The sequence below is a fragment of the Lepisma saccharinum genome, chromosome 20, assembly GCF_977018435.1.
Source record: "Lepisma saccharinum chromosome 20, izLepSacc3.1, whole genome shotgun sequence".
NCBI classification, from domain to species: Eukaryota; Metazoa; Arthropoda; class Insecta; order Zygentoma; family Lepismatidae; genus Lepisma; species Lepisma saccharinum.
This window is the reverse complement of record NC_139248.1, coordinates 5422242-5448282: the sequence shown is the minus strand read 5'-3', so window position 1 is coordinate 5448282 and position 26041 is coordinate 5422242. Positions and strand designations below refer to the sequence as shown.

At 37.6% G+C, this 26041-nt stretch overlaps 1 protein-coding gene across 1 annotated transcript in view; it reads left to right on the top strand.

The window, feature by feature from the left end:
* Positions 1-26041, top strand: part of LOC146003789 (vesicular glutamate transporter 3-like) — a 39170-nt gene that overhangs the window by 11813 nt on the left and 1316 nt on the right. Inside the window, exons 5-8 of the mRNA XM_083142205.1 lie at positions 267-487; positions 11033-11179; positions 15993-16125; positions 20851-21006. Coding sequence (XP_082998331.1) covers positions 267-487; positions 11033-11179; positions 15993-16125; positions 20851-21006 — 657 coding nt within the window. The remainder of the gene's footprint in view (positions 1-266; positions 488-11032; positions 11180-15992; positions 16126-20850; positions 21007-26041) is intronic.

Sequence of the window (26041 nt, the reverse complement as noted above, 5' to 3'; positions counted from 1 at the left end):
GCAAACGAGGCATTTTTCACCCCAATAGTAGTTGATTGGACATAGAAACTTTACTTTCATGTGTTTCTAATTGCTATTATGAATAACATAATTATTTCTTTTTATCTCAATCATATTATCTCAAGTGCTGGAAACTTTTCTCCAATAGCAAGGATGAAATTCGATAGAAAAAGAGGATGGATGTTTTAAGTTGTCATGCATCTTACTTGTAATGTTAGTGCAAAACTTTGGCTAAGAAAATGTAATTCTTGACATAATTTTCCTAGGAAGTTCTGTTGGGGCAGCCATCACATTCCCTCTGTATGGATTCCTGATTGACTGGTTAGGATGGCCTTCAGTGTTTCATGCAACTGGGATTTTGGGAATTGCGTGGTTCGTCTGCTGGTGGTACCTTGTATTTGATACACCTTCACAGCATCCTCGGATATCTCCAGAAGAGAAAGATTACATTGAGAAATCTTTGGGGTCAATTGTTTCTGAAAAAAAGGTATGGATAGATCACATCTCACAAGAAACTTATGCATTCAAGTAAGGCTTTGGAATCAGTAGGGTGACCAGACGTCCTCTTTTATCCGGACATGTCCTCCTTTTTAGGTGTCTGTCCGGAGGATTTTTTAGAATTCTGTAAATGTCCTCCTTTTCTGGAAAGAGCAAACCATCGACCATAGGAAATGTGCTGCATAGAGAATGCTTCCACACATAACGATCATCATTTATGGCATATTACGTAGGGTTAGTTAAGTGTTCGAGCAATGCTCAAATAGCATTTGTGAGCTGAACACGATCACTTTCCTAACTGAGTCATTAGTAGGGTGCGGATTTACAGGCACTAAACACCTCTGAAATAGGCACTAAAATGATGAAAATAGGCACTTAAAAATACAGTATAAATTTAGAAAAGGTACGAAAATAGGCACCCTGAAATTTTTTAAAAAAACCATTAAAACAGACAATGAATGTGAACTTATTTCAATTTTCTATTTACAATGCACAATTATACTGTATTAGCACTTCAGTTCATTATAAAAGTGGTCTAACGATTAACAAACTATGATCGAAATTCACATTTGCGGGAAATCGTCAATTAAAGTAATTCTCACAAAAAGAGCTTGTGCTAACGACTGTGCGAATTTAAACAATTGATGAAAAAACAATCTGCACCATTGTAAGAAAAAAAATCTTTTAAACAATGTTCCAATTGAGACCCTCAAATCTGTCTAATACGAGATTTCAGTCAGTATAACATAAACAAAGCCTTCCATCCTTCAATGTAGGGAAAGCCAAAGGAACGTAAAAGAAGCTGAAGTATGCAAACATTGCAGAAGAGCCATTTTTTGGCACGATAGAGCAAAATAGGAATTTATAGGCACTATTAAAATGCGTTTTCGGACTAGAAACACCATGAAACTAACTTTAGACATTAAAACCCATGTTTTACTACAAAGGAATATAAATGGCAAATAGGCAATATTCCGCTCCCTAGGTGTTAGTATTATTGTAACTCGTTGCTTCGCCCTCTGAAACGGCTGTAACGCACGTATTCTGTGCAGTTCCCTTTCGATTGATTGATTTGGTTTATTTTACTTCGTTTTTCTGAAACTTTTAGCTAATCGCGAAGATGAGGATGAACGATGATATGATGATTTTGATGAAGGATACCCATGCCCAGGCCGGGATTCGAATCCGAGACCGTTGGCGTTGTGGCGCGGTGTGCTAACCACTCCGCCACGGAGGTCGGCCAGTTCCTTTTCGAGTTATGCATACGCGATACAGAAACGCGTAGGGAGAATTTTGATTATTAAGTAATATTTTCTTTCATGAAATAACGAAGCGAAAGTGTAAATTCATCAATGATCGTGCCAGAAAATATCCAGCTTTTAAAGGATGGAAGAAACGAATATGAGATAAAGTGTAAGGTGGCTGTCACTTTCCCCTGCTGTTGAAAGAGAGCTAGAAATGTTCGTGGCATTAAAATCATATTTCTCTACCCAATCTAAACTACCCAAAATTTTAATTCGGTTTTTGGAAATAAGTTAGAGCGAATCTTACTTGTTACATTTGCATTCACTTGTGGGTATATTACATTCTAATATCTAAGAATTAGAAAAGGAGTAAAATTCTGTGCTTCAAATTCTAGATATTCTTTGTCGTTTGTTAAATAACATATTAGAAGATTCTTTCTTTGCTTAAAGGTAAGAGGAAGTTATTGCAAGAGATCACCTGAAAAGTATCTGTGAGCAAAATGTTAGTAAGATTTTTTTATATTGATTAAGTTATGAGTAATGGCAAATGTTTTGCCATTTTTTGCGGTGTCCTCTTTTTTATGGCTTTGTCCTCCTTTTTCGCCTGCTCTGTCCTCTTTTTTGAATGTGTGTGTCTGGTCACCCTGGGAATCAGTTATGTTCAATTAATTTAATCTATTATGTTTTAAGTTCTTGAAATCTTGTTATAAGAAGAACTTATATAATAATCAAATATTTTCTAAAGAATAATTTCATCATAAAATTTTGTTGACTAACAAATAAACAAAAGGTTATTAATTACGTTTTCAAAAGCAGATCTTGGCAGGTACGTATCCAGAACTATATAGTATTGAGAGGGGTCGAAACCAATGCTTCACATGTAATGATAATAATAAAATAATAATGTTTGCAATTAGTTAGTTAATAGGATTAATATGTCCATTAATAATAATATTAAAATTGGTCAATTAATAATAATTATTATTGTTATTGTCACATGAACACAATTTGTATAATAACTGTCCTATCACAGAAATTAATGTCAACAAATTTTAAAATGGATTATTTAGGGTAAACCTATGTCTCGTTAATGAAAAGCAAAATCCTGATCATTATTTTTATGAGTAGTGGTAACATATACATTTATGCAGGCACTGTTAACAAAGCTGTATAATCACAATCTATTCATTTTCATTATAGCTATGAGAGTTCTACAGAAAATGAATCAATCAACTTCATATTATACAAGTTTTTTGCTTCTTTAATTTTGGACTTGTTAAGTCTTTCAGAAGGGTCTGGACCCCTGGATTCCCCTCTCAATGTGCCTTGGGTCTTAACGTCTGAGCAGTCAAAGAACCAACTTGAACAAACCCAGAGTTTTTGTCTCCAGATGTTGGAGTTTCCAAGTGCAAAAAATGATAATGCCACCCGCCTGATTTTTGCTCAGTAGTAAATAACATCTTCTGATGTCAACAAGCACCCTTTGCTCAGAGTTCAAGGATATAGAGAAAATTCAGAGGCCCGTTTGTTTGCTATCCTGTGGTGACCATTAGACTTAGCTACGCCTTGTCAGGCAGAGGCGTATATTCGGGGCTATCTAGGCTATCTGCGAAGCCCAGACTCGGGAAATAAAATACAGAAAAAAATATCTATAAAAAAATGTGCATAAAATTTATTTTTCATTTCACTAAGAAGATTAACCTATTTCTTAGAATTTGGAAACATTGCCCGCTTTCTTTGAATTCGCGAGACGGCTGGCCCAGCTGGCGGGTAACTCCACGGGGGTGACGGGTAAGCTTGACAGGGCTCCGATCAATATTGCAAACCAATTTTTCCCACCATGTAATTTTCCCAGGATCGGAGAATTGTGGAGTCAAACTGTTACAGGAGAGAGAACAGGGTTGCATATGGCGGGGAGAAAACCTTCTGAACTTCCTCAACAGTCTGGGTCAATGTTGCAAACCAATTTTTCCCATCACGTAATCTTCCCAGGAATGGGGAATTTTGAAGCCAAATAATCGCGGGAAAGGGGAAAGTGTCATGTGGCAGGGACAAGAACATAATTGAACGCTTGCAGAGGAGTTGAAAAAGGGGTCGTTGACCTTCAAATAACTAGAGAAACAATTAGGAGTAGAAAGTTGTTGGCTGAGCGGGAATGGTTTACCGAAATGACAAGGACCAGTTCTAGTCTAGATCGCGTCGAGTGGTCTTGGTGCGTGGAATTTATTTAGAGGCAGCGTGTGAATACGGTAGTGAGTGGATTGTCTTTTTGTGAATGATATGTGCTGTGTGTTGTGTAGTGAACTGAAATGAGTAGAATTGGAACGAGATAAAACCTAACAATAGACCTTTTAATTGACATTAATGGCTTTTTTATTCATTTTCGAGGGGTGACGCTATTGTTATTTAATCTAGCGCCACGTGGCGACACGTGTCGGGGGTGGAGGAGGAGATGAGTCATCGATGACTCATGCACACGTGTGAGTTTGAAATTAATGGTTTTCCATTAGTGCACAAAAGATACTATTATGTATTCCGTTTTTGACCTAAGCTAACCTTTTGTTGTATATTATATATGCGTTTCTGCCGGATATGAGTCACAAATGATTTATACAGACGTTGGAGTTTGGAATTAATGGTTTCTCCATTAAGGTACAAAAGACACTATTATGGAGTTCGTTTTCGGACTATTCTAACACTATTGTTGTATATTATATATGCGTTTCTGCCGGATATGAGTCATGGGTGCTTTATGCACACGTGGGAACTTGGAATTAATGGTTTTTCCATTAATGTACAAAAGACATTTTCGGCCATTTTGGCGTCGGTGGTGAGTTATATTTGGTATAATTAAGGATCCGGATTTACCCGTATTCAACCGGTGCCGACGCGTTCGATCGGAGGTAGAAGATATTATAACACATGTTCGCTTTAAAGGCGAAGAAATTGAACGATGTATCCTATATGCAAACGAAGAATGCGAGCAGAAGATATGTTATTAATATTAACCTGTTACGGAAGAACCTGTTATGTGGTTGCATTCATCGGCACCCCCAAACCGCGCGCGTTCATGGATACGCGGGGGGGAAAAAAGGGTCGCCATTGTTACGGCCCCCTTCGCTTGGTCTTCTTCCGAAGTTGAATGGAAGTCAAGTGTCGCCAAATTTTTACACACGAGTATTGATTTTCTTTTAGGTTCCAATTTTATTTGGTGGAAGTAATCTACGCGGTATTTCTGCCGTCTTTTGTAACATTGCAAAGACTATTTGACCAAAACCGTAACGAATTTGGCTGAACTAGGAACATTCAGTTCCAGTTTCTACAAGTTAAAGTGGATGGCAGCCACTATTTGCTCTTATTTCTGGGTTGCGAACCACGGCCCATTTGATTATTGGGTTATAAACATCAGGATTCACGTAAAATTGACCAGATGTTTTTACTGTTAGAGACAATATTTCGCATTTTTTGTGTATTTTTACTCAGAAAACGCTATTTGAACGAATCAAGCAAGAGTTCGCATGGCAATTTAGACACACAAACTGTGTTTCTTCAACTTTAGCTGAAATTTAGGTTTATTTTTTACTCTAATATCACAATTTCTTCTATTCAGACAACATTTTTTATTAAATTTTGGACTCACAAAGACATTTTTCAACTTTTAACTTGTTATTTTAAAAGTTTATTTCCATTTTTTACTCTAATATCACAATTTCTTCTATTCAGGCAACATTTTTTATTAAATTTTGGACTCACAAAGACATTTTTCAACTTTTAACTTGCTATTTTAAAAGTTTATTTCCATTTTTACTCTAATATCACAATTTCATCTATTCTGGCAGGAGTGTTTATTCCAGTTTAGACTTGCAAAGATAATTTTTTCAACTTCTTTTATTAATTTTTCTATTTATTGCCTTTTGTATCTTATATTTATTAATTCTTAACTTTGAGTTTTGTTCTTTATTTAAAGAATTTCTCTAACCACTAAGGAAGAAGTACTTTTAAGTAAAACTGTACCCACAAACTTTATTATTACTATTATTATTAGTATTATTATTATTATTGTTGTTGTTTTTTGTTTTGATGAAGTTGTTGAATCTTGTTGTTGTTGTTAGGGTTTATTGACTTCCACTACGGTATTTTTGGTTTGCTTCGTAGGAAAGTTTGTTTATTTTAGAGTTTCCTCGGTATTTTTTTACTGTTAGGGTAGGTAAAGTTTCCTAAATATATGAGTAGGGTTCCATATATTCTTGTTCTTGCATGTTTTTCATATGATGTGATCACCACAACTCTCCAAGTGCTTTTACTGCATGTTTCCATTTTTTATTGAGGCTTAGTGATTCCTAGAGCCACTTTATGCATGAGAGAAAGCTTGAAAATTTTGATCTCAGATAGCCGTCAACCTTATGTCAGAGTATTTTCGAGTATATTTTAGTCTTATTATGGCCCACTAGAATATCACGGCTTGCTTATTTTTTAAGTATGTTGCGCAGTTATTGTATTTTTGCTTTTGCTTTCTAGATAAACTGTATGAAATGTTTAATATTTGTACTTTTTGCACTTATAAGAGGCCAAACTTTTACTGTAACTAAAATTATTATGTCTCTAGGCACTGAAACCCCTTTACCAAGAGTACTATAACTGCATGTTTATTAATATTGTTTCTTTCATCCCTCAAATATAACAATTTAACAATATAATGACTAATCACAGGACAAGTCGATGTTAGCAGATGACTACGTGGCTATTAAGTCCATCTGCCAAACTTTTCTTACCATGCTATTTACTCTTATAGTTTTTTATTCGGGGTACATTTCAAGTACTACTTGACTTTTTGAGTGTTTGATTAACACCAGGGGTATGTAAGGTACTATGTAAGTATATTTTTATTGATTACTAACTTAGAAAAAATCCTGATATAGTTGGATTCTCAAAAGTATGTACAATCAGTGTTCTTGCTACATTTAGCCCCTAATGTAGTACAAATTGAAGTCTAGTTAGTGTTGGGCTGTAAAATGTTCTGGTACATGTAGTTACTTGAAATAGCAAATATTGGCTGTGTAACTGGTAAAGCCCTCAAAAAAATCAACTTCGTTTCCTCGTAGTACTCCCTGAAAGTGCTTCTTGCACGCTAATAAGGCTCTGGCGTGTGTTCCTATGCCTCCTACTAGCCTCTGTAAAATTCATATTGCCCAGTGCTTAACCATTCAACATGCTGTAGAGCCTAAGCTTTAAGCTTCAGTCAGCGGAAATTTAGTTCTCAGGGACATATAGTGATTGTAGAATAAAAATTAGAAGCCTCAAATAATACAGCATAACAGATACAAATAACCCCTGGTGTTAATCAAACACTCAAAAAGTCAAGTAGTACTTGAAATGTACCCCGAATAAAAAACTATAAGAGTAAATAGCATGGTAAGAAAAGTTTGGCAGATGGACTTAATAGCCACGTAGTCATCTGCTAACATCGACTTGTCCTGTGATTAGTCATTATATTGTTAAATTGTTATATTTGAGGGATGAAAGAAACAATATTAATAAACATGCAGTTATAGTACTCTTGGTAAAGGGGTTTCAGTGCCTAGAGACATAATAATTTTAGTTACAGTAAAAGTTTGGCCTCTTATAAGTGCAAAAAGTACAAATATTAAACATTTCATACAGTTTATCTAGAAAGCAAAAGCAAAAATACAATAACTGCGCAACATACTTAAAAAATAAGCAAGCCGTGATATTCTAGTGGGCCATAATAAGACTAAAATATACTCGAAAATACTCTGACATAAGGTTGACGGCTATCTGAGATCAAAATTTTCAAGCTTTCTCTCATGCATAAAGTGGCTCTAGGAATCACTAAGCCTCAATAAAAAATGGAAACATGCAGTAAAAGCACTTGGAGAGTTGTGGTGATCACATCATATGAAAAACATGCAAGAACAAGAATATATGGAACCCTACTCATATATTTAGGAAACTTTACCTACCCTAACAGTAAAAAAATACCGAGGAAACTCTAAAATAAACAAACTTTCCTACGAAGCAAACCAAAAATACCGTAGTGGAAGTCAATAAACCCTAACAACAACAACAAGATTCAACAACTTCATCAAAACAAAAAACAACAACAATAATAATAATAATACTAATAATAATAGTAATAATAAAGTTTGTGGGTACAGTTTTACTTAAAAGTACTTCTTCCTTAGTGGTTAGAGAAATTCTTTAAATAAAGAACAAAACTCAAAGTTAAGAATTAATAAATATAAGATACAAAAGGCAATAAATAGAAAAATTAATAAAAGAAGTTGAAAAAATTATCTTTGCAAGTCTAAACTGGAATAAACACTCCTGCCAGAATAGATGAAATTGTGATATTAGAGTAAAAATGGAAATAAACTTTTAAAATAGCAAGTTAAAAGTTGAAAAATGTCTTTGTGAGTCCAAAATTTAATAAAAAATGTTGCCTGAATAGAAGAAATTGTGATATTAGAGTAAAAAATGGAAATAAACTTTTAAAATAACAAGTTAAAAGTTGAAAAATGTCTTTGTGAGTCCAAAATTTAATAAAAAATGTTGTCTGAATAGAAGAAATTGTGATATTAGAGTAAAAAATAAACCTAAATTTCAGCTAAAGTTGAAGAAACACAGTTTGTGTGTCTAAATTGCCATGCGAACTCTTGCTTGATTCGTTCAAATAGCGTTTTCTGAGTAAAAATACACAAAAAATGCGAAATATTGTCTCTAACAGTAAAAACATCTGGTCAATTTTACGTGAATCCTGATGTTTATAACCCAATAATCAAATGGGCCGTGGTTCGCAACCCAGAAATAAGAGCAAATAGTGGCTGCCATCCACTTTAACTTGTAGATACTGGAACTGAATGTTCCTAGTTCAGCCAAATTCGTTACGGTTTTGGTCAAATAGTCTTTGCAATGTTACAAAAGACGGCAGAAATACCGCGTAGATTACTTCCACCAAATAAAATTGGAACCTAAAAGAAAATCAATACTCGTGTGTAAAAATTTGGCGACACTTGACTTCCATTCAACTTCGGAAGAAGACCAAGCGAAGGGGGCCGTAACAATGGCGACCCTTTTTTCCCCCCCCGCGTATCCATGAACGCGCGCGGTTTGGGGGTGCCGATGAATGCAACCACATAACAGGTTCTTCCGTAACAGGTTAATATTAATAACATATCTTCTGCTCGCATTCTTCGTTTGCATATAGGATACATCGTTCAATTTCTTCGCCTTTAAAGCGAACATGTGTTATAATATCTTCTACCTCCGATCGAACGCGTCGGCACCGGTTGAATACGGGTAAATCCGGATCCTTAATTATACCAAATATAACTCACCACCGACGCCAAAATGGCCGAAAATGTCTTTTGTACATTAATGGAAAAACCATTAATTCCAAGTTCCCACGTGTGCATAAAGCACCCATGACTCATATCCGGCAGAAACGCATATATAATATACAACAATAGTGTTAGAATAGTCCGAAAACGAACTCCATAATAGTGTCTTTTGTACCTTAATGGAGAAACCATTAATTCCAAACTCCAACGTCTGTATAAATCATTTGTGACTCATATCCGGCAGAAACGCATATATAATATACAACAAAAGGTTAGCTTAGGTCAAAAACGGAATACATAATAGTATCTTTTGTGCACTAATGGAAAACCATTAATTTCAAACTCACACGTGTGCATGAGTCATCGATGACTCATCTCCTCCTCCACCCCCGACACGTGTCGCCACGTGGCGCTAGATTAAATAACAATAGCGTCACCCCTCGAAAATGAATAAAAAAGCCATTAATGTCAATTAAAAGGTCTATTGTTAGGTTTTATCTCGTTCCAATTCTACTGAAATGAGGAACATAATTAACAAACTGTCTTTTCGGCTTACGAATTATGATAAGCTCCAAATCGTTGTCGATTTTTCTTGTATGTCCACTTTATGAACAGATAAGCTAATGGGGATTGGACCTACAGTTAAAGTGGTATCTAAACCACCATGTATCGAACATGGGACCCCTTAGTTTCAAGGCAACGACGTTATTACTGCGCCAACAAGGAGTACCCGAACTTAAAATCGTGAAAATAGGTAGGTTGAAATTTTATTTTTATTCTCGTATATATTCTCATAATATTTTACAATGTGGGCCTCTCATTTATGCAAATAAGAATGAAATTCTTGAAATCCTTTCCTTACTGACAGTGTACATTTCCATGTTTTATTTATGAGGTATATAGTTTTAATCACAGAGTCACATCACTTCAACCCGCCACCCCAAATGAGTTAAAAAAAACAAAAACAGCCCCATCAGCAAATTTTTGTCCATTCAAACACTATGATATGGTGCGATACCCCAGGTTCTTAACCCAGTATACGCCACTGTTGTCAGGGATATGTTTGACAACACAGAATACCACACGAATTTCCCCTCACTATTGCAACTGGATCAATACGATTGGTTCAAGGGTTCATGTGACCCTCTCTGCCTTTTGACGGAAAATACATGCACAATATTTCAAGTTGGTTTAGGCTTTAAGCTGCTACACTACAGAACATGTAAGTTTGTAACTTATTTGGTAAGTACTAATTACTGCAATGGCAATTTAATTTCTTTGTAATGAACCTTCATGGTCTGCAGAAGTGGCGTCTGGTGCGAAGCAAGTACTTTTCAGGCAATGGTGTTTCTGCATTCCTTTCTATGATATTTGTAACAGTTATTTGTATCACTAATCTTCTCTGAATTGAATGCAACTCACATCAATCTTTGCAAACACTCACAAAGCAATGAAAACAGCAATGCAGTGGAAACTGCACTTAGCAAGTTGATGACGTCATAGAAGAACAGCAGCCTTATGAAGGGTGGTTCAGCAAGCTGTGGCAATCCTGTAGGTTAATTTTTTGATTTGTTTGGTTTACATGAAAACACTTCTGGAAGACTTTTTTCTAAGTCCACTTTATGCACAGATAGTCTAATCTGGAGTGGGCCTACAGTTTAAAGTGGGATCCAAACCACTACATGTCTCCACCAGGTACTGAACCTGGAACCCCTTGATTACAAGGCAACGACGTTACCACTATGCTGTCGGGGAGTAATTGATACTCAAAAAAACATTTGCAGTCATGGCATGAAGAACAGAGAATTGAGAATGTGGGATCTAGCGTTATTTATATTTTGACAGAAGAGACAATGTCATTCAAGTATTAATGTTAAGCACATTTTAAGCCAAAATATACCATTTATTCCTTTTGCCATAAATATATTCCAGCCGCCAACACCGTGGAAGAGTCTCATGACGTCAATCCCTGTCTGGATGACAATCCTGGCTCACTGGGGAAGCATCTGGGGCTTCTTCACAATGCTGACCCAAGCGCCAACTTACTTCAAAACTATTCATGGCTTTGACATACAAATGGTAAATATTTCATTAGGTGATGTATTGATTCTGTTATGTTTTGAAACAAATTGGTTGCTTCCATTGTTTGTCCATCGTTTCCCACCTGGAAATATACATCCTTCATTTCGTTACAAAAAATTAGAAAGGTTTTTATTTTTATTGAATAACTAGAGACTGGATTTTAAAGGGAAAAAAATCTCTAGAAAGGACAAAAAAAGGAAACAAAAATGAGTATAGTTTATTTTTGCACTACACTAAAAATACTATTTAGGTCTAGGAATTAATTCGTGCGCCTGAACAAGAGATGGCGTAACGAGCGTATCGTCCCACAGTTCCGTGTATCCACACATGCGTTGAGAACTCCTGTCAGCGCGCATCGTTCGTAGTATAGGGCAGTTGATTGACGCGTCAACAACAGAATTTTGTAGTCAACTGAACATGGCGCAGTTCGTGCCAGATAAAGTTTTTTTTGCGGGGTGTTCTGCTTCATTACTTTAACATGCAGAAAAGTGCTACCGAAAGTCATCCTATTTTGGTGGAAGTGTATGGTGACCATGCGCTAGCTGAGCGAACGTGTCAGAAGTGGTTTGCACGGTTTAGAAGTGGTGATTTCGGCCTGGAAGACCAAGAGCGACCTGGACAGCCAAAAAAAATTGAAGACGAAGAATTGAGAGCATTGCTCGATCAGGATTCGTGTCAAACGCAGGAAGAACTTGCAGAAGCATTAGGCGTTGATCAAACAACAGTTTCCAAACGCCTCAAAGCCATGGGAATGATTCAAAAGATGTCACATTGGGTTCCACATGAATTGAAAGACAGAGACGTTGAAAGACGAAAAAGCATTTGCGAATTGCTGCTTCAAAGACAGAAAAGAAAGGGGTTTTTGCATCGCACTGTTACTGGCGATGAGAAGTGGATCCATTACGAGAACCCGAAACGAAAAAAGGCCTGGGTGAAGCCAGGTGAACCAGGTCCATCACAACCGAAACGATATATTCACTGTGCAAAGGTTATGCTGTGCATATGGTGGGATATGAAAGGTGTGGTGTACTATGAGCTGCTGCAACCGGGTGAAACTATTAATGGAGAACGTTATCGACGACAATTAATGCGTTTGAAGCAAGCTCTGACCAGGAAACGACCAGAATGGGAGAACAGACATGATAAACTTATTTTTCAACATGATAACGCTCTCCCACATGTCGCAAAACCGGTCAAAACCTACGAGTATTTAGAAAATGTCGGATGGGAAGTTTTACCCCACCCGCCGTATTCACCAGACGTTGCTCCTTCGGACTACTACTTGTTCGATTGCATGAATAACGATTTGATTGGACAGCGGTTCACTTCTTCAGAAGATATCGAAAAATGGGTCTCTGACTGGATCGCTTCAAAGCATGAGGACTTCTTTCGCCACGGAATCTGTAACTTGCCTGACAGATGGGCGAAAGTGGTGGCTCGCGATGGACAATATTTTTCTTAAGGTATTTATGTATTTTGTGTTTGAACTACAGCTTCAATGTGTGCGTAACAACCGCACGAATTAATTCCTAGACCAATATTTTAAATGAAAACACAATATATACCATTCATATGTAAAAAGGGATACATAAAATATTGTATTAATGCATCCTTTTTTATACATGAATGGTATATGTTGTGCTTCCATTTAAAATATTTTTAGTAGAGTGCAAAAATATAGTCCTCTTTTATTTCCTTTTTTTACAGTAAAGTACAGCGGATAATCTTACTATCCATTTCAATGAAATCTTCCTTGAAACAGATTACGACATTCCATAACTTTCTGCCACTAGTACCTGGTTTCGCCATTTCACTGACACTCAATACTGTCGCCACTGTCACACAGTAAAGTTAAAACTATTCTAAAAAACTTCACAATAAAAGTCTAAATCTAGCAGATAATTACAATTTCAACCCAGCAGGCATGCCACTTGCAATGCGTTTGTTGCTGCTTAAGCCCAGATCTCATTGTTGCAGCAATCGCTGCAACTCTCAACGGTCACGGAGGGAAGGTAAGATAGAAGGAGCTTGTTCTTTCATTTCTCTAAGCTGCACCAAATAGACAATTGTTGAATGATTTGTTTAGGGAAAATACGGTCGTACAAAATATTTGATATCTTGTCAATAAAGAGACCAAGGAAGATGTTGTTGTTTTTTTTGAAAAGGGGGAAAAAAGGGAATTAGTCTGAAAAACTAGTCAATTAAGGGGCCAGAAAAGAAAATGATTTAAAAGGGAATGTGGGCTGAGAAGGGGAAAAAGAGGAAGTCAAGACCATGTAATCTTGTTGGTGGAAGATAATTATCCACACTGTTGTTATTTATTCCATGATCCGTGTTGAAAAATAAAAAAAAAGGACTTTCCTTTAAAATCCGGTCTCTATTAATACCATAAATAAAGTTATTCAAACATTAAATGAAGTAAAAATGTGTTAAATCGAAAAAAAATGAGTGTAAAATATGGGAACCAGTTTATATTTTCATATTCTATCATTTACACCAAATAATGGTTTCTCAGTTTTCAAAATTCCAAACACTAGAATTTAGGTCCTGTCTGCTATCTTGCTATTAGCAGACGACTATGTTGACTGCAGGTAGCACATGCAATCCTTGCAGCCTGAAGTAGCAAGTGCCTCCAGTGGCCTTGCTAGAGTGCCACACACGTAAATTTGCCGTTGCGTAGAAATGAATTTTCGTTTCGTCTCCCTCTCTCTTAGCATCATGTGTTCTACCCTGCTCGAAAACCTTCGCTATTGTTGCCACATTGTCATTCCATTCCTGGACACACTCGCGCAAACATCATTGAAAACAATTGAATAGCGCTCCAGCTCGCGGTTCCCACCGTTCGGTAGGGACGCTAATGTGGCAATATAGCACGGCGTAGTGCTTGCTTCTTTTATGCAGTGCATGTTCATTGGCTAGCTAGTAACTAGTGTTGCCAACTGTAATAATGAAGCACTATTTCTGTCACGGAAGGGGAAAAGGCAGGTAAAGTGGCGGTGAGTTTTGTTGGATTGGAAGCACCATATTTTTATTTTATACTAAGTATTTGACCGGTTTGACGTTGTGTGCGTGTATTGCGTGTGTGTATGTAAAAGTGTGTGTTTGCTAATGAACGTTAAATTCCATAATGCCTCCAGTTCTGTCGAAGTTGAAATCAAAAACCTTGCATAGCCAAGCTCGGGAAATTCTAAGCAACGTGCACGAGTTCATGAAGGAGGAAGCTAGTCATGGTGTTAGCATCCCAATAAAGCATTTTGGCAAGAGAGCAGCGAACAGCAGCAACAAATTGTTCATATTTCATAATTTTGGAATTATTCAAAATAAATAAATTATGTGGCTCCAACATCATTTCAACTCTGGCTCCGGCACGTGTTCTTGTAGAAATTGCATAGAGGAGGCTGTCATTTTTGCTGCTTAATGCGATACATATTGTTTTCTGTGTTAAAATTGCCATGCTTTGATGGGTGACCAAGTTCATAGCAGGGCCGGCGGAAGGGGAGGGCGAACCGAGCGGCAAAATTTGAAGAGAAGAAAAAAATAAGCCTATTGAAAACTGTGATCGAGCGAGATATTCTTTTGCGCTGAATAGTATTGAAATAGCATAAGAAGTCTCATTATTTATTTTATATTTTGATATTTTAGTTAGGAATATATTGATTTTCAATTTTCCGTTGCTGCGTAATGACCGGGGGGGGGGGGTCGAAATAGAGCGGCATCTGCCGCCACCTCCCAGGGAGGCAAAATGACTAGCGCCGGCCCTGGTTCATAACAAAAGAAAAAGCCGCGCAGCTTATCGTCTAGTGGCAGTATATGTACTTGTTATTGTTGTCGAAGCCGGCATCCTTTGTAAATGTACAACAAAGGCAACCGACTGTCGCAGATCTCAGAGAGGAAATAATAATACTGTTTGAGGAGGAGTGTTATGGTGCAATTGTAGCGGTTTAACACGTTGGCATGTTATTATCTGCCGTTGCAGTTCCATACCAGTGTATACGGGTTTTGGGAGTGAAAAGTTAGAACGCCACCAGTGCATTAATGCAATGAAAAATACTATATACGTATATATATTTTTTATTTTGTTTGAAATCACTCAAATAAGGAATCGTATGAAGAAGTCTTCTTTGCAGCATTTTTGGTAATTTTACTTATGTGTTAGTTCATATTTTGCGAATTTTTAGTTCATATGTATGTAGCTACATACAAAGCCACTTGTTAGTACATATTAATCCTAGTCCTGGTATAATGCATGACGTTTAAAACTCAACGTTAGATAGACCTGAATTCTCTAATTTTATTGTTGTATGTAACAGCTGTGCATCGGAGCACTGCAGCGATTTTTCTATCTGCTCCATTAGCAACACTGCTTCTTTAGTTGTTTCGCGCATCGCACGGCAGAATTAACTGTGCTGGACTCTACCTCGGTTTGCTCCAACATTGAGTGTTCCTGGAGGCACCCATTGGGTGGCACGTGGTCAGCACATTGAGATTTGTTTTAAGTCCACCAGGACTGGACTTACAGTTCAAAGTTGGATCAGAACCACTGTGTGCCTCCATCGGGTATTATTGATTACAAGGTCAGCACATTAAGTCCCATCACCGTTGTTTTTTGTCTTTTCAGGACATATGCTCGCTATTCTTCTTTCTAGTAGGTCTCCAATTGTCTTCACCGACATTTTCTGAGCTCCCACCTGCAATCGAACCCAGGACCACTTCCACCTAGAGCGAGAGCATAACCATTTGGCTACGGGGGAGCCTCCCAAACGTTCTATTGAATGTTACACAAAGCATTTACTTGTGTTTTATTTTGCAGACAGGAATCCTGTCAGGACTACCTCATGGACTAAGAACAGTGTTTGCCCTTGCTGTGTCATTTGTAGCAGATTACATACTGAAGCACAACATAATGACAAGGACTAGAGTGAGGAAAATTGCTACTTCAATATGTAAGTTATTTTCTATATATTTATAACAAAAATCTTAAAATACGTATAGGTTGATATGAAATAATAGCTTCATAATAAAACACCATTATCAAACAAGATATATTTTTTTGAATATATTATTATTATTATTATTTATTTATTATCTCAATAGGGTTACAATTAAGCCATACAACATTTCATTTAGAACAATATTAATACAAATAATGACTTGATGCCCTATGTGGTAAAAAAACATATACAAAAGCTACATCTAAGGAAAATGAGATGAATTTACATGAGTATACAGTATAAAGTGTTCTATAGTAGCAATGAAATAAAGGAAGTTTGAGAGTTATACACATTTAGAAGAAAGGAAAATGTAAGGGTGTGTGGGTTTGGGTATGAGTGTGTATGAAATTAATGTTCGAAGCACATGGATGAAAATATTAAAACATATGTGTTTGGCGGGAAGGGTGGTGGCGGGGGGGGGGGGGTGTGAAGCACTGAGAATAAAGTTACTGGAGTTAGAATTCCATTAGGGCAGTTCTTCATTTGGATTTGCAAAATCACAATCATCAAAGCACAGGGGAGCACTTTACTTTACTTTTTTTTACTTTTACAATCATAAAAGGATTTCCATGCAACAATTAAGTTTTTCTATTTTCGCTTATTGTCATCAAGACAAATCGAGAAAGATATTTTCAAGAACACTTCTGGTACTCGAAGGACTGAAAGCAGTTGGCTTGATTCTTAACTAAAAACTTGCATTAAAGCTATTGTTATTACTAGGATTTTTATGACTTAGCATATTTTGTTTTTGCTAAGGGTGATGTGTTCCCCGAAACTAATAAAATTAAGGTGCTTTTTAAGGGCATATTTTGGCATATTTGGCCATTTCTGCATGCATTATAGCATATTTTGACGGATTTTCGGTCATATTCAGCATATTTTTGTATTTTCAAGAAATATACAGTCATTTTCGAAGTGGATTCGTTCTTACTCCCATGTTTACACGAGAGTTTTTTTTCTCTTTGAACTGTAGCAAAATGTTTTCATTTTTATTTGAAAATTTATAGAAAGTATTCATTGTAACTCAGGACCCATAAAGTGAACTAAAAATAGTACGTATGTGAAAATATCTCCGCATTTGATATTGACGTTTGAAACAGTCCAGTAATAAGGGCATATTTTTCAAATTATAGTGCATATTTTGTAAAATTTTAGGCCACAGGAGCATATTTTATTTTGCATTTTTAGGTGATTTTTTGGTCATAAAAATTCTAGCCGTAATTATTACAAAAGCAAAAAGGTTTATTGATTGATTTAATTACGGTAGTTTATTTTGGTTCGTTTTTCTGCCAATTTTGGCTAATCGCAAAGATGAGGATGAATGCCGATAGGATGAAAGATGATCTTCCAAGTAGTACATCCTGGACTTCATTTTGCAGACTAACGAGGGTCTGGCGTCTGGACGTACGGCCAGTATAATCATTATAGGACTGTGTGTGTTGTCTTGCGTTTTGTCCTTATGTGTGCTGATTGCCCCTTTGCAGCCTCAGCTTTTAATCGAAGTCAGAATATTTTAATATTTTAGTTAAACGACATTACAGTTGTTTTTGTTATGGTAAGGGGCTGGATCCCGTATAACGTGACGGGTGAAAAATAGCCTAAGTGCTGATGCACACAAAACTTTAATTTCAAATTGAAATTCAAAGATGAAAGATGAAGGGACAATCACTTACACATGTGGACAGCACAGCACAAGTCCCACAGAGGATTATACTGGCCACGGGTCCAGACGCCAGAGCCTCGTTAGTCAGCAAAATGAAGTCCAGGGTGTACTACGTGGAATTCCAGTTGACATTTGGGTGTACTAAGCAGAAGGGCCACCCCTTACAACCAGAAGAGGAGAAGGAAACAGCTTATGTTCATTTTCAAAATTATATAAATATATAGCACAATCAGTAGCGTACGCAGGATTTCATCAAGGGGGGTGTTATTTCGAAAACTTTCTACAAATTCACATTACCATTGTTTTATTATACTTTAATTAATAATAATAATAAATTAATTAATAATTCTTATAATCAATTAATTAATTAGTTTAATTACTACTAAAAATTACTACTAATCTGCTGCTATTTATGAAAGAAATAGAACAAAATTACATTTCTTTTGTCTACGGTTATTTGTATATGATAAGTGAGACATTTTAAGTGTGAAGAAAATTCATCAAAACAAGCAAATATATTAAATTTATTGAAATAATCGAAATATGAAACTCACTCAAGGAGCCGCGCTGGTCTAGTCTGACAACTTCGTGGGATATCCGGGTTCGGTTCCAGGAATTGGTTGGAATTTATCCAGCCTTGTCTCCGCACCCAGCCTCATAGCAATGGGTACCTGAGAGCAACCCTGGGGGATGAAGGCTGCTGGAACATGGTGCTGATCACATCACCTGCAAAATAGTTCGTGTGCCTTCATTGCACGGTGCTATATGCACGGGGGAATTTACATTACCTTTACCTATGGAACTCGCCCAGGATGATGATGAAGCGCGAGAATACATGTTGCTAAATTCCACTAAGTCTATGTTTTCGTTGAAAAGTAAGTTTATTGACATTCCAACACATTTATCACTTCTAGGTGATTCACAAAGCACTTCTTCAACATTATTTAATGATGTGGATGTAGACTCAGCATCACTTGAGAGTTCACAAGGGGATGTGAAATCAGTACCGGGAAGAACGTTTGCAATAAGGTCGGCACACTGCGACGAAGTAAGGAATTTTCATAATTCTCGCGAGAGTCACTGCGCGACTTTTTGCAAAAAAAAATTGCAAAATTGAACTTTGCGGCCGCTTAGATTGTGTTTGGAATGTTGTGTTTTTCTTCATGCTGCATGCGAATAATAATTCGAATTATTAATATTATTATTATTATTACTGTCGCAGATCTTTGACTGTGATAAATTAGCCATTTTTAATTTTTTTCTACAGCATTTTCCATAATATTTCAAAAGCTCAAGGGGGGGGTTTAAACCCAGTAACTCCCCCCTTGCGTACGCCACTGAGCACAACGCAAGAGTTGGAAAAAGTGTAAACATAACTTTTCTTATATCTAAGTAGCATAAAAATCGTCAGTGTTCTTAATTGTTATTACAGAGCTCCTTACGCATGGACTTCCATGTTCACTTAGATTAAATTATATATTTTCAATGTTTTTCTCAGTAGTATGTATCTAGAGGATACATACTATACATAAAAAGAGGAAGGGATTATCTACGAAGTGAAATGTAAAGAATGTCAGTGTGTGTACATAGGAGAAACGAAAAAGAGGCTGAAAGACAGGTTGAAACAACATAGGGATGATGTACGACTTAAGAGAGAGAGAAATGCGATATTTAAACACACGAGAGAAACAGGACATGACATAGAGTGGGATGAGGCTAAGCAGATAGGAAGGGAGAAGAGAATACTAGTGAGAAAATGGAAAGAGACCAAGGAAATAGAGAAGAAAGGTTAGAAAGAGTGGAAAGGACAAGAGAGAAAGAGGAGAGAAGAAGGAAGAAGAATGAAGGTAAAAGAGCGTGAGATAAAGAGTCCAACCACATTCTAGAAGGAAGAAAATATGTTTAGCCTTTTAGGTGAAAGTCAGTGATGTGCGTCTACGCGTAAACAACGATAGTCTACATTCTACACGTAGACTACACGTAGATGACGTAATTCATGTAAACAACATGGCGAAAGGTGATAACTTAGCAAATCGCGCCGTGGAATAAAAAGAATATTATACTGCGTATCAGTTGCTGATGTGTAAGGAGAACTTCTCATGCTATTCCTTCTAAATTCGAACAATTTCTCGGAAGAAACCTAACATAGAAAATATTCTAGTGTTTTATAGGAAAACGCCCACTCTTGCCTCACGACTGCCATCTGTTGTTTTTTTGCATACTATTTATCTTCTTCCATAGTTGATGAGAGAAGAGACGAGAATTTTTTTTGTAAATAGGATTCTTTTCAGTTTGTTAGGAACCAATATAGTTTAAAATGTCACTTTTCTTTCATGAAAGCCTTGAAAATGAATTTTAATGCACTTTAGCTTGTCTACGTAGTCTATGTAAACTACAACCCAATGTAATCTACGCGTAGATTACGTGTAGACAACGCATGTAGATGTAAACTTATAGTCTACGGCACATCACTGGTGAAAGTACAGTTGACAAGGGAAAGCCACCTGCTAGAATGTTCCAGAACAACTTTCTAATAGTCTGGAGGGAAGTAATGTTTGTGTATGTACGAGTATATCGTACTTTTTTGTACCTTGTTACATTTGTACTTGGTGCAGAGTCTGAAGAAGACCTTGCTAGAAGGTTAAAACGTTAAGTTTAGTCTATGTTATATAATAAAATAAATTTGTGCCTTGGTCATCATATTGAGTTTTTCACTAAAAATCATGTATAAGGTTTTTAGGGACATCATATATGCAATAGTTCATGTGGTTGCAGTTGGAATCAATACTATTAATACTAACTGTCAGTGAACACAGAAATATGTACAGATAGATGATAAAATCAAAATAAGCATCTTTGTCTGATATTAGCACATGTCATAATCGGATCGCTAACAACCTGACTAGTTTTTTTTTAAAGATTGATTTGTGTTAGAAAAATAAGTATAGAAATTTTTGTTAAGATCGAATGGATGAAGAAAATATCTCCTTATCTATTATTTGTTTGTTTAACAGGCACTCTAGGACAAGGATTTTGTTTCGCTCTACTTGCAGTCACAGGGTGCAATAGTACTGCAGCTGTTGTGTTGCTGGCGTTGGGTGTTATGGTCAGTGGTTCTGTGTCTTCAGGTATCTTGGCAACATATGTTGATGTTAGTCCTAATTTTGCTGGTAAGTACTATTAATAAATACTCTTTCTATATTTTTTTCAGTGGCCGCGGTGGCTCAGTGGGCGGCCCCTGTAGCGGAGTGGTTAGCACATTGCGCTACGACGCCAGGGGTCCCGGGTTCGATTCCCGGCTCGGCCATGGATGTTTGTGATTGTCTGTCCTGAAAAGTCTTGAAATTGAAGTATGAATGAAATGATATGAGTGAATGAAGTGTGATGGGGGAAGCTTCCGCATAGGGGCTTTCCTTTTATATATATATATATATATAAAAAAAAGTCGGTAACGCGTCTGACTACCATGCTCAAGGTCCCGGGTTCGATCCCCGGCCGGTTCAAATCCGGGAATTTTTCTAACGTTGGAAGCGGCTCCGGCGCCCACCCAGCGTCGAATGGCATGGGTACCTGGGGGAAACCCTGAGGGGTAAAGGCGGTCAGGGGCGTGATGCTGACCACATCACCCCCACTCATGACCGGATCAAGAAAGTATGGGGCGTTACCCCCACACCCCCTATACGCCTTCATGGCGTAGTGCTAAGCACAGGGGAGCACTTTACCTTTTTTTTTTTATATATTTTTTTCAATCAGAATATTACCATCCAATCAAGAAGTTGTATTTTTTAAATGTAAGGGCTTTTCACCACTTCACCATGACACGTCCTTTCCCATTGCACCTAATATTTATTGTTATTAATTATCTTTTCTCTTGTACAATTGTTTATTGTTATTTAATCTTAATTTCTGTAATTTACCTATCACTGATAATGTCAGGATAGTGACTAACCTGTATATACTTATCTTGTAAGGGCTGTTACCATGGCAATTACGAGTGTGTTTTGTCTTGACTTTGAAATTCGGGCTCGGTTTTTTAATAGAGTTATCAAGTTGAATTATAAGAAGTCTAATTTCTTTGAGTGACATGGATTACTTAGTGCAAACTTAACTTTGATTTTTATTTGACGAACTAACAGAGAGATATTACCCCATACCCTGAGAGGCATCAAGTGAATGCTTTCGAGTCTTTCATGTGAACATATTATTTGCTCCTTAAGTTAAATCATGTTCTTTTGACTAAAGAACGTGTCAACCTCATATGAGAGTTACTTAGTTATTTTAAGATACATGATACACCTAATAATAATAATAATAATAATAATAATAATAATAATAATAATAATAATATTAAACAGTGGTGCAACAGCCCTTGAGGGCAATCAACCAACTGCGGGCCTCACTCCTACATGCCTCAGCAGAGGTGAGCGATCATCCAACCAGTTGCGGGATGACGTGTGGTCAGCACGATGAACCTCCAAGTCTCTGTATGACTGGGTTACGTTATTCATTCGTAGCTTCCCAATTTTCTCACGATGGTGCATGACCGCTGGTCTTATACACTAGCCAAAATCTCAGGAGAAAAGTTGTTGCGCTTCCCCTCAAAGACTCGAACCAGCAGATATCCCGTCAGGGACGTCGCAACCGGTGGGGGCAGGGGGCGACTTGCCTCCCCTGTCGCTTGCTAAAAATGAGACATTGTTTTCTCCAACTTATGTTTCGTTTTAAAAAAATTGAAAATATTTTTGCACATGTTAAATGAACGCAGACTCAAGTTTTAGCTACCAGCAAGAAGTATGTGACAGAAAAATCTACGTGGAGATAATAATCACAGCAACGTCTCCGCAAATCAAGTGTAAGATGGAATTATCCCCCTAGGAATTCGCAGCTTCGGTTTCCAGTTTTCCTTTGCATCTACCAGGTTTTGTATGTACAGGTGCGGTCGGCGTGAAACAATAAACCCAGCGTACCCCGATGGAAAGGGAGGGGGCAGAGAACAGTTATTTTTAAATCTATTCTTTTCCATCTACAACTATATTCCTTTTCCGGAATGTCTGGAGTAAGAGAACGTGAACTCGTCCTGGGCGCACGTTGCGGGTGTGTCTCGTCCAATGAACGCGCGGAGGGGAGGGGTCGCGCGGGAGGGGGCGACTCGACTAGCCAATCGCACCCTTCTCCACCTAGTCTGGCCTCGCCCACAAGCTTTCGCCTCTGCGCGTCGCTACTCCAGGCATTCCGGAAAAGTTGTATACATTGCATGGATGTAACGTCTCCGAACAGGGGGGGTGGGGGGGGGCAGATTAAGTTTGAGCCTTCTAGCTTAAAAGTTCAAGATGGAAAACAATTCGAGACGAATGCGAGAGGACACGGAGGTCTAGTTGGTAAGGCGTCTGACTGTCACGCGGAGAGCCGGGTTCAATTCCCGGAGTGGTCGATCTAAGGATTGATTTTTCGGCCTTTTCCCAGCACAAAGCGGCTCCGGGGCCCATCCAGCCTCAAATGAATGGCTACCTGGGAGCAACCTTGAGGGGGGTAAGGTGGCTGGCACGTGGTGCTGATCAAATCACCTCCAAAATGTCCGATATCGAGAATGTGTGTGGACCTTACCCCCACATTTCGTAAATGTGTCTTCATGGCACGGTGCTAGATGCTTACGTGAACATAAGAATAAATGGTGTTACCTCTCTGTGAGGTCTAAAACTAAGCCATCAGCCCTGAACATGACGTTTACAATAAAACAGTAAACTTTCATTAAATCTAAATGGCCAAGAAACAAACGTTCCTTCTTTGGTTGTTCCACCCTCTACCTACAAATGCTTTCGTTATTGCTTGATGTGAAGAAACCAATAAGGAGGGGCAAGATTGTATTTTTGCTCCCCTTCCCACCCCACCCCCACCCCCAGTCACTCCCTAAAACTGAAACTACGCCTATTTCAGCTTATCTTGGTTTTGAAGAATATTTGGAAAAATATTTTTGCACAAGATTTGTGAACGTGCACTCAAGTTTCCATTAACAGCAAGAAGCAAGTGACATCGCAGTCAGGTCTCTGCAAATCAAGTATTCCCGTAGGAATTCGCTGCTTCTGTTTCCAGTTTTGCTTTGAATCTCGCATATAACAATGCATTGAGGTAGAGAGGGACAGAGGGCAGCTTAATTTTGAATCTTCCGGTGCACTTTCCGAACCCATTGCTGTCAAAAAGGTCATCGACCATAGAAAAGGTGCACCTTGCAAGTTCTTGGAAATTCAAGTCTAGGTAAATCTCCCCCTTCCCTTTCGAAATTTAGACTTGGTCAGAGGACACAGTCATTGTTCAGAGTAGAATAACTGCAGAAGGCGTTTTTCGGAATTTACTCTGGAAATTGTAGTAAAGAGTTTGGATTTCTTTCCGCACCAAGCTATATAACTGTGCACATGTAGGTGTAAATCATTTGCAGAAAGTACACCGACTGCAAGGTCGCGTCGGAAGATCACTGCACTGCACTTTGTCCTGATGTTCAGGACTGGTGACTTAGTTTTAGATCTCAGAGAGAGGTAACATCATTTATTATTATGTTAGCAGGTGATTTATTTTTACGTTGGGAGTAGTAATTGTTTAGTTTTGGGTGGCAAGGTCGAGGCATGATCGATATTTTAGACCTCTCGGGGGTGAGAGGGGGACGAGCTCCCTTGACGCCTTAAGTCTTATAAAGTTCAGACTTATTTCATTCAAATGCAATACCAGGTACCTAGCTGCTATGTTAATTACAGATCAAAATATCTAATTTTAAAGCTGTTGGTGTGGCGTGCCGACTTGACCCATATTTGATACCTCGGCCCTCTTCCAACCGTACACTACATTTTGTAAGTCTTTGCTGGAACACTTTAGCCTAGCAAATGCTCTAAAATTACTGAGAGTTTCATTTTTTAAGCTCAATCTCTGAATAGCAGTCTGAGATTTGCAACTATCAGTAAATGGTGAAAGAATCGGTATTTTTTTTTTGCGCCAACTTGAGCTATTTTTTTACGCCTCTTTAGAAGCAGAAATATTTTATATGTTAAAATTTTTAAAAAAATAGCGCCTACAAAATAAAATATACCATATTGCCTCAATCTCATCGAGTGCCTTCGCGATTAGCCGAAAATGGCAGAAAAGTGAAGTAAAATAAACTAAATCTATTATTTCTTTGTAACTCTTTTATTCATGTATTTCTTATTTTGTATGTGACGTTTTTGTTAACATTATTTACAACTTTCTTTGCAACACATCGATCAGAAAGTTTCAGAAACATGGATTTTCTCAATACGTTTGCACGTGTACTTCATCCACTTTTAAAAGTAGCGCGTTTTCAGTTATGTCAGTAATCATTAAAGCAATGCCTCAATACCATCATGCCTAACTGCATGCGAAGATCGAGTACCAAGCAGGGATGGAAATTTGCGGTAATTATCGTAAGACAATATTTCAGTTTGCTTGCATTAAGCAATGTTTAATGGAATTATAAGTAATAAAATAATCCGAAATAGAGGCCTCTCGGCCTCCTCTTATCTCTTATGAGCCACTGTCGATATTCATATATTAAATAACTATTATACAGGGTGTCGCAAAACTCTTTCAACAACGCTTGGGTGCTGGTAGATATCATAAAAACAAGTAACTTTTCCCTATAAAGTTTACCTCGAAAGCGCTTAGTTTCTGCGCTATAAGCGCTTAAACTCTATCCTGTACGTATGCAACCCAACACAGCAAACGCTTGCTCTGACATAACTACCAGGGGCGCGTGGCAGGGTTGCCACTGGCGTTACTCGCTAAGAGAGATCACTTGAAAACAACAACTTGGGAGTCTTGCATGAGCAAAATCCAAAACATTAATGATACTTGCGATGTTGTAAGAAGCATTGACAGTATTTATAAACTGACCAAGACTAATAATGGGCAGACTGAAATTCAAGATTACGTACTCATTCTAAAATATCTCCATAATTGATCGATTGATTTGGTTTATTTTAATTTGCTTTTCTGCTACCTTTAGCTAATCGCGAAAATGAGGATGATAGCTATTATGAAATAACAAATGACACCATTGTCTAGGCCGGGATTTAAACTCGAGACACCTGGCGCCTTGGCGATCTTTGCTAACAATATCACTAAGGAGTGTTTCGTGTATCATGTAATATCAACAATTGCAAGGGACACGTAAGGTAGGGGAAATCCACGAACGAACAGATG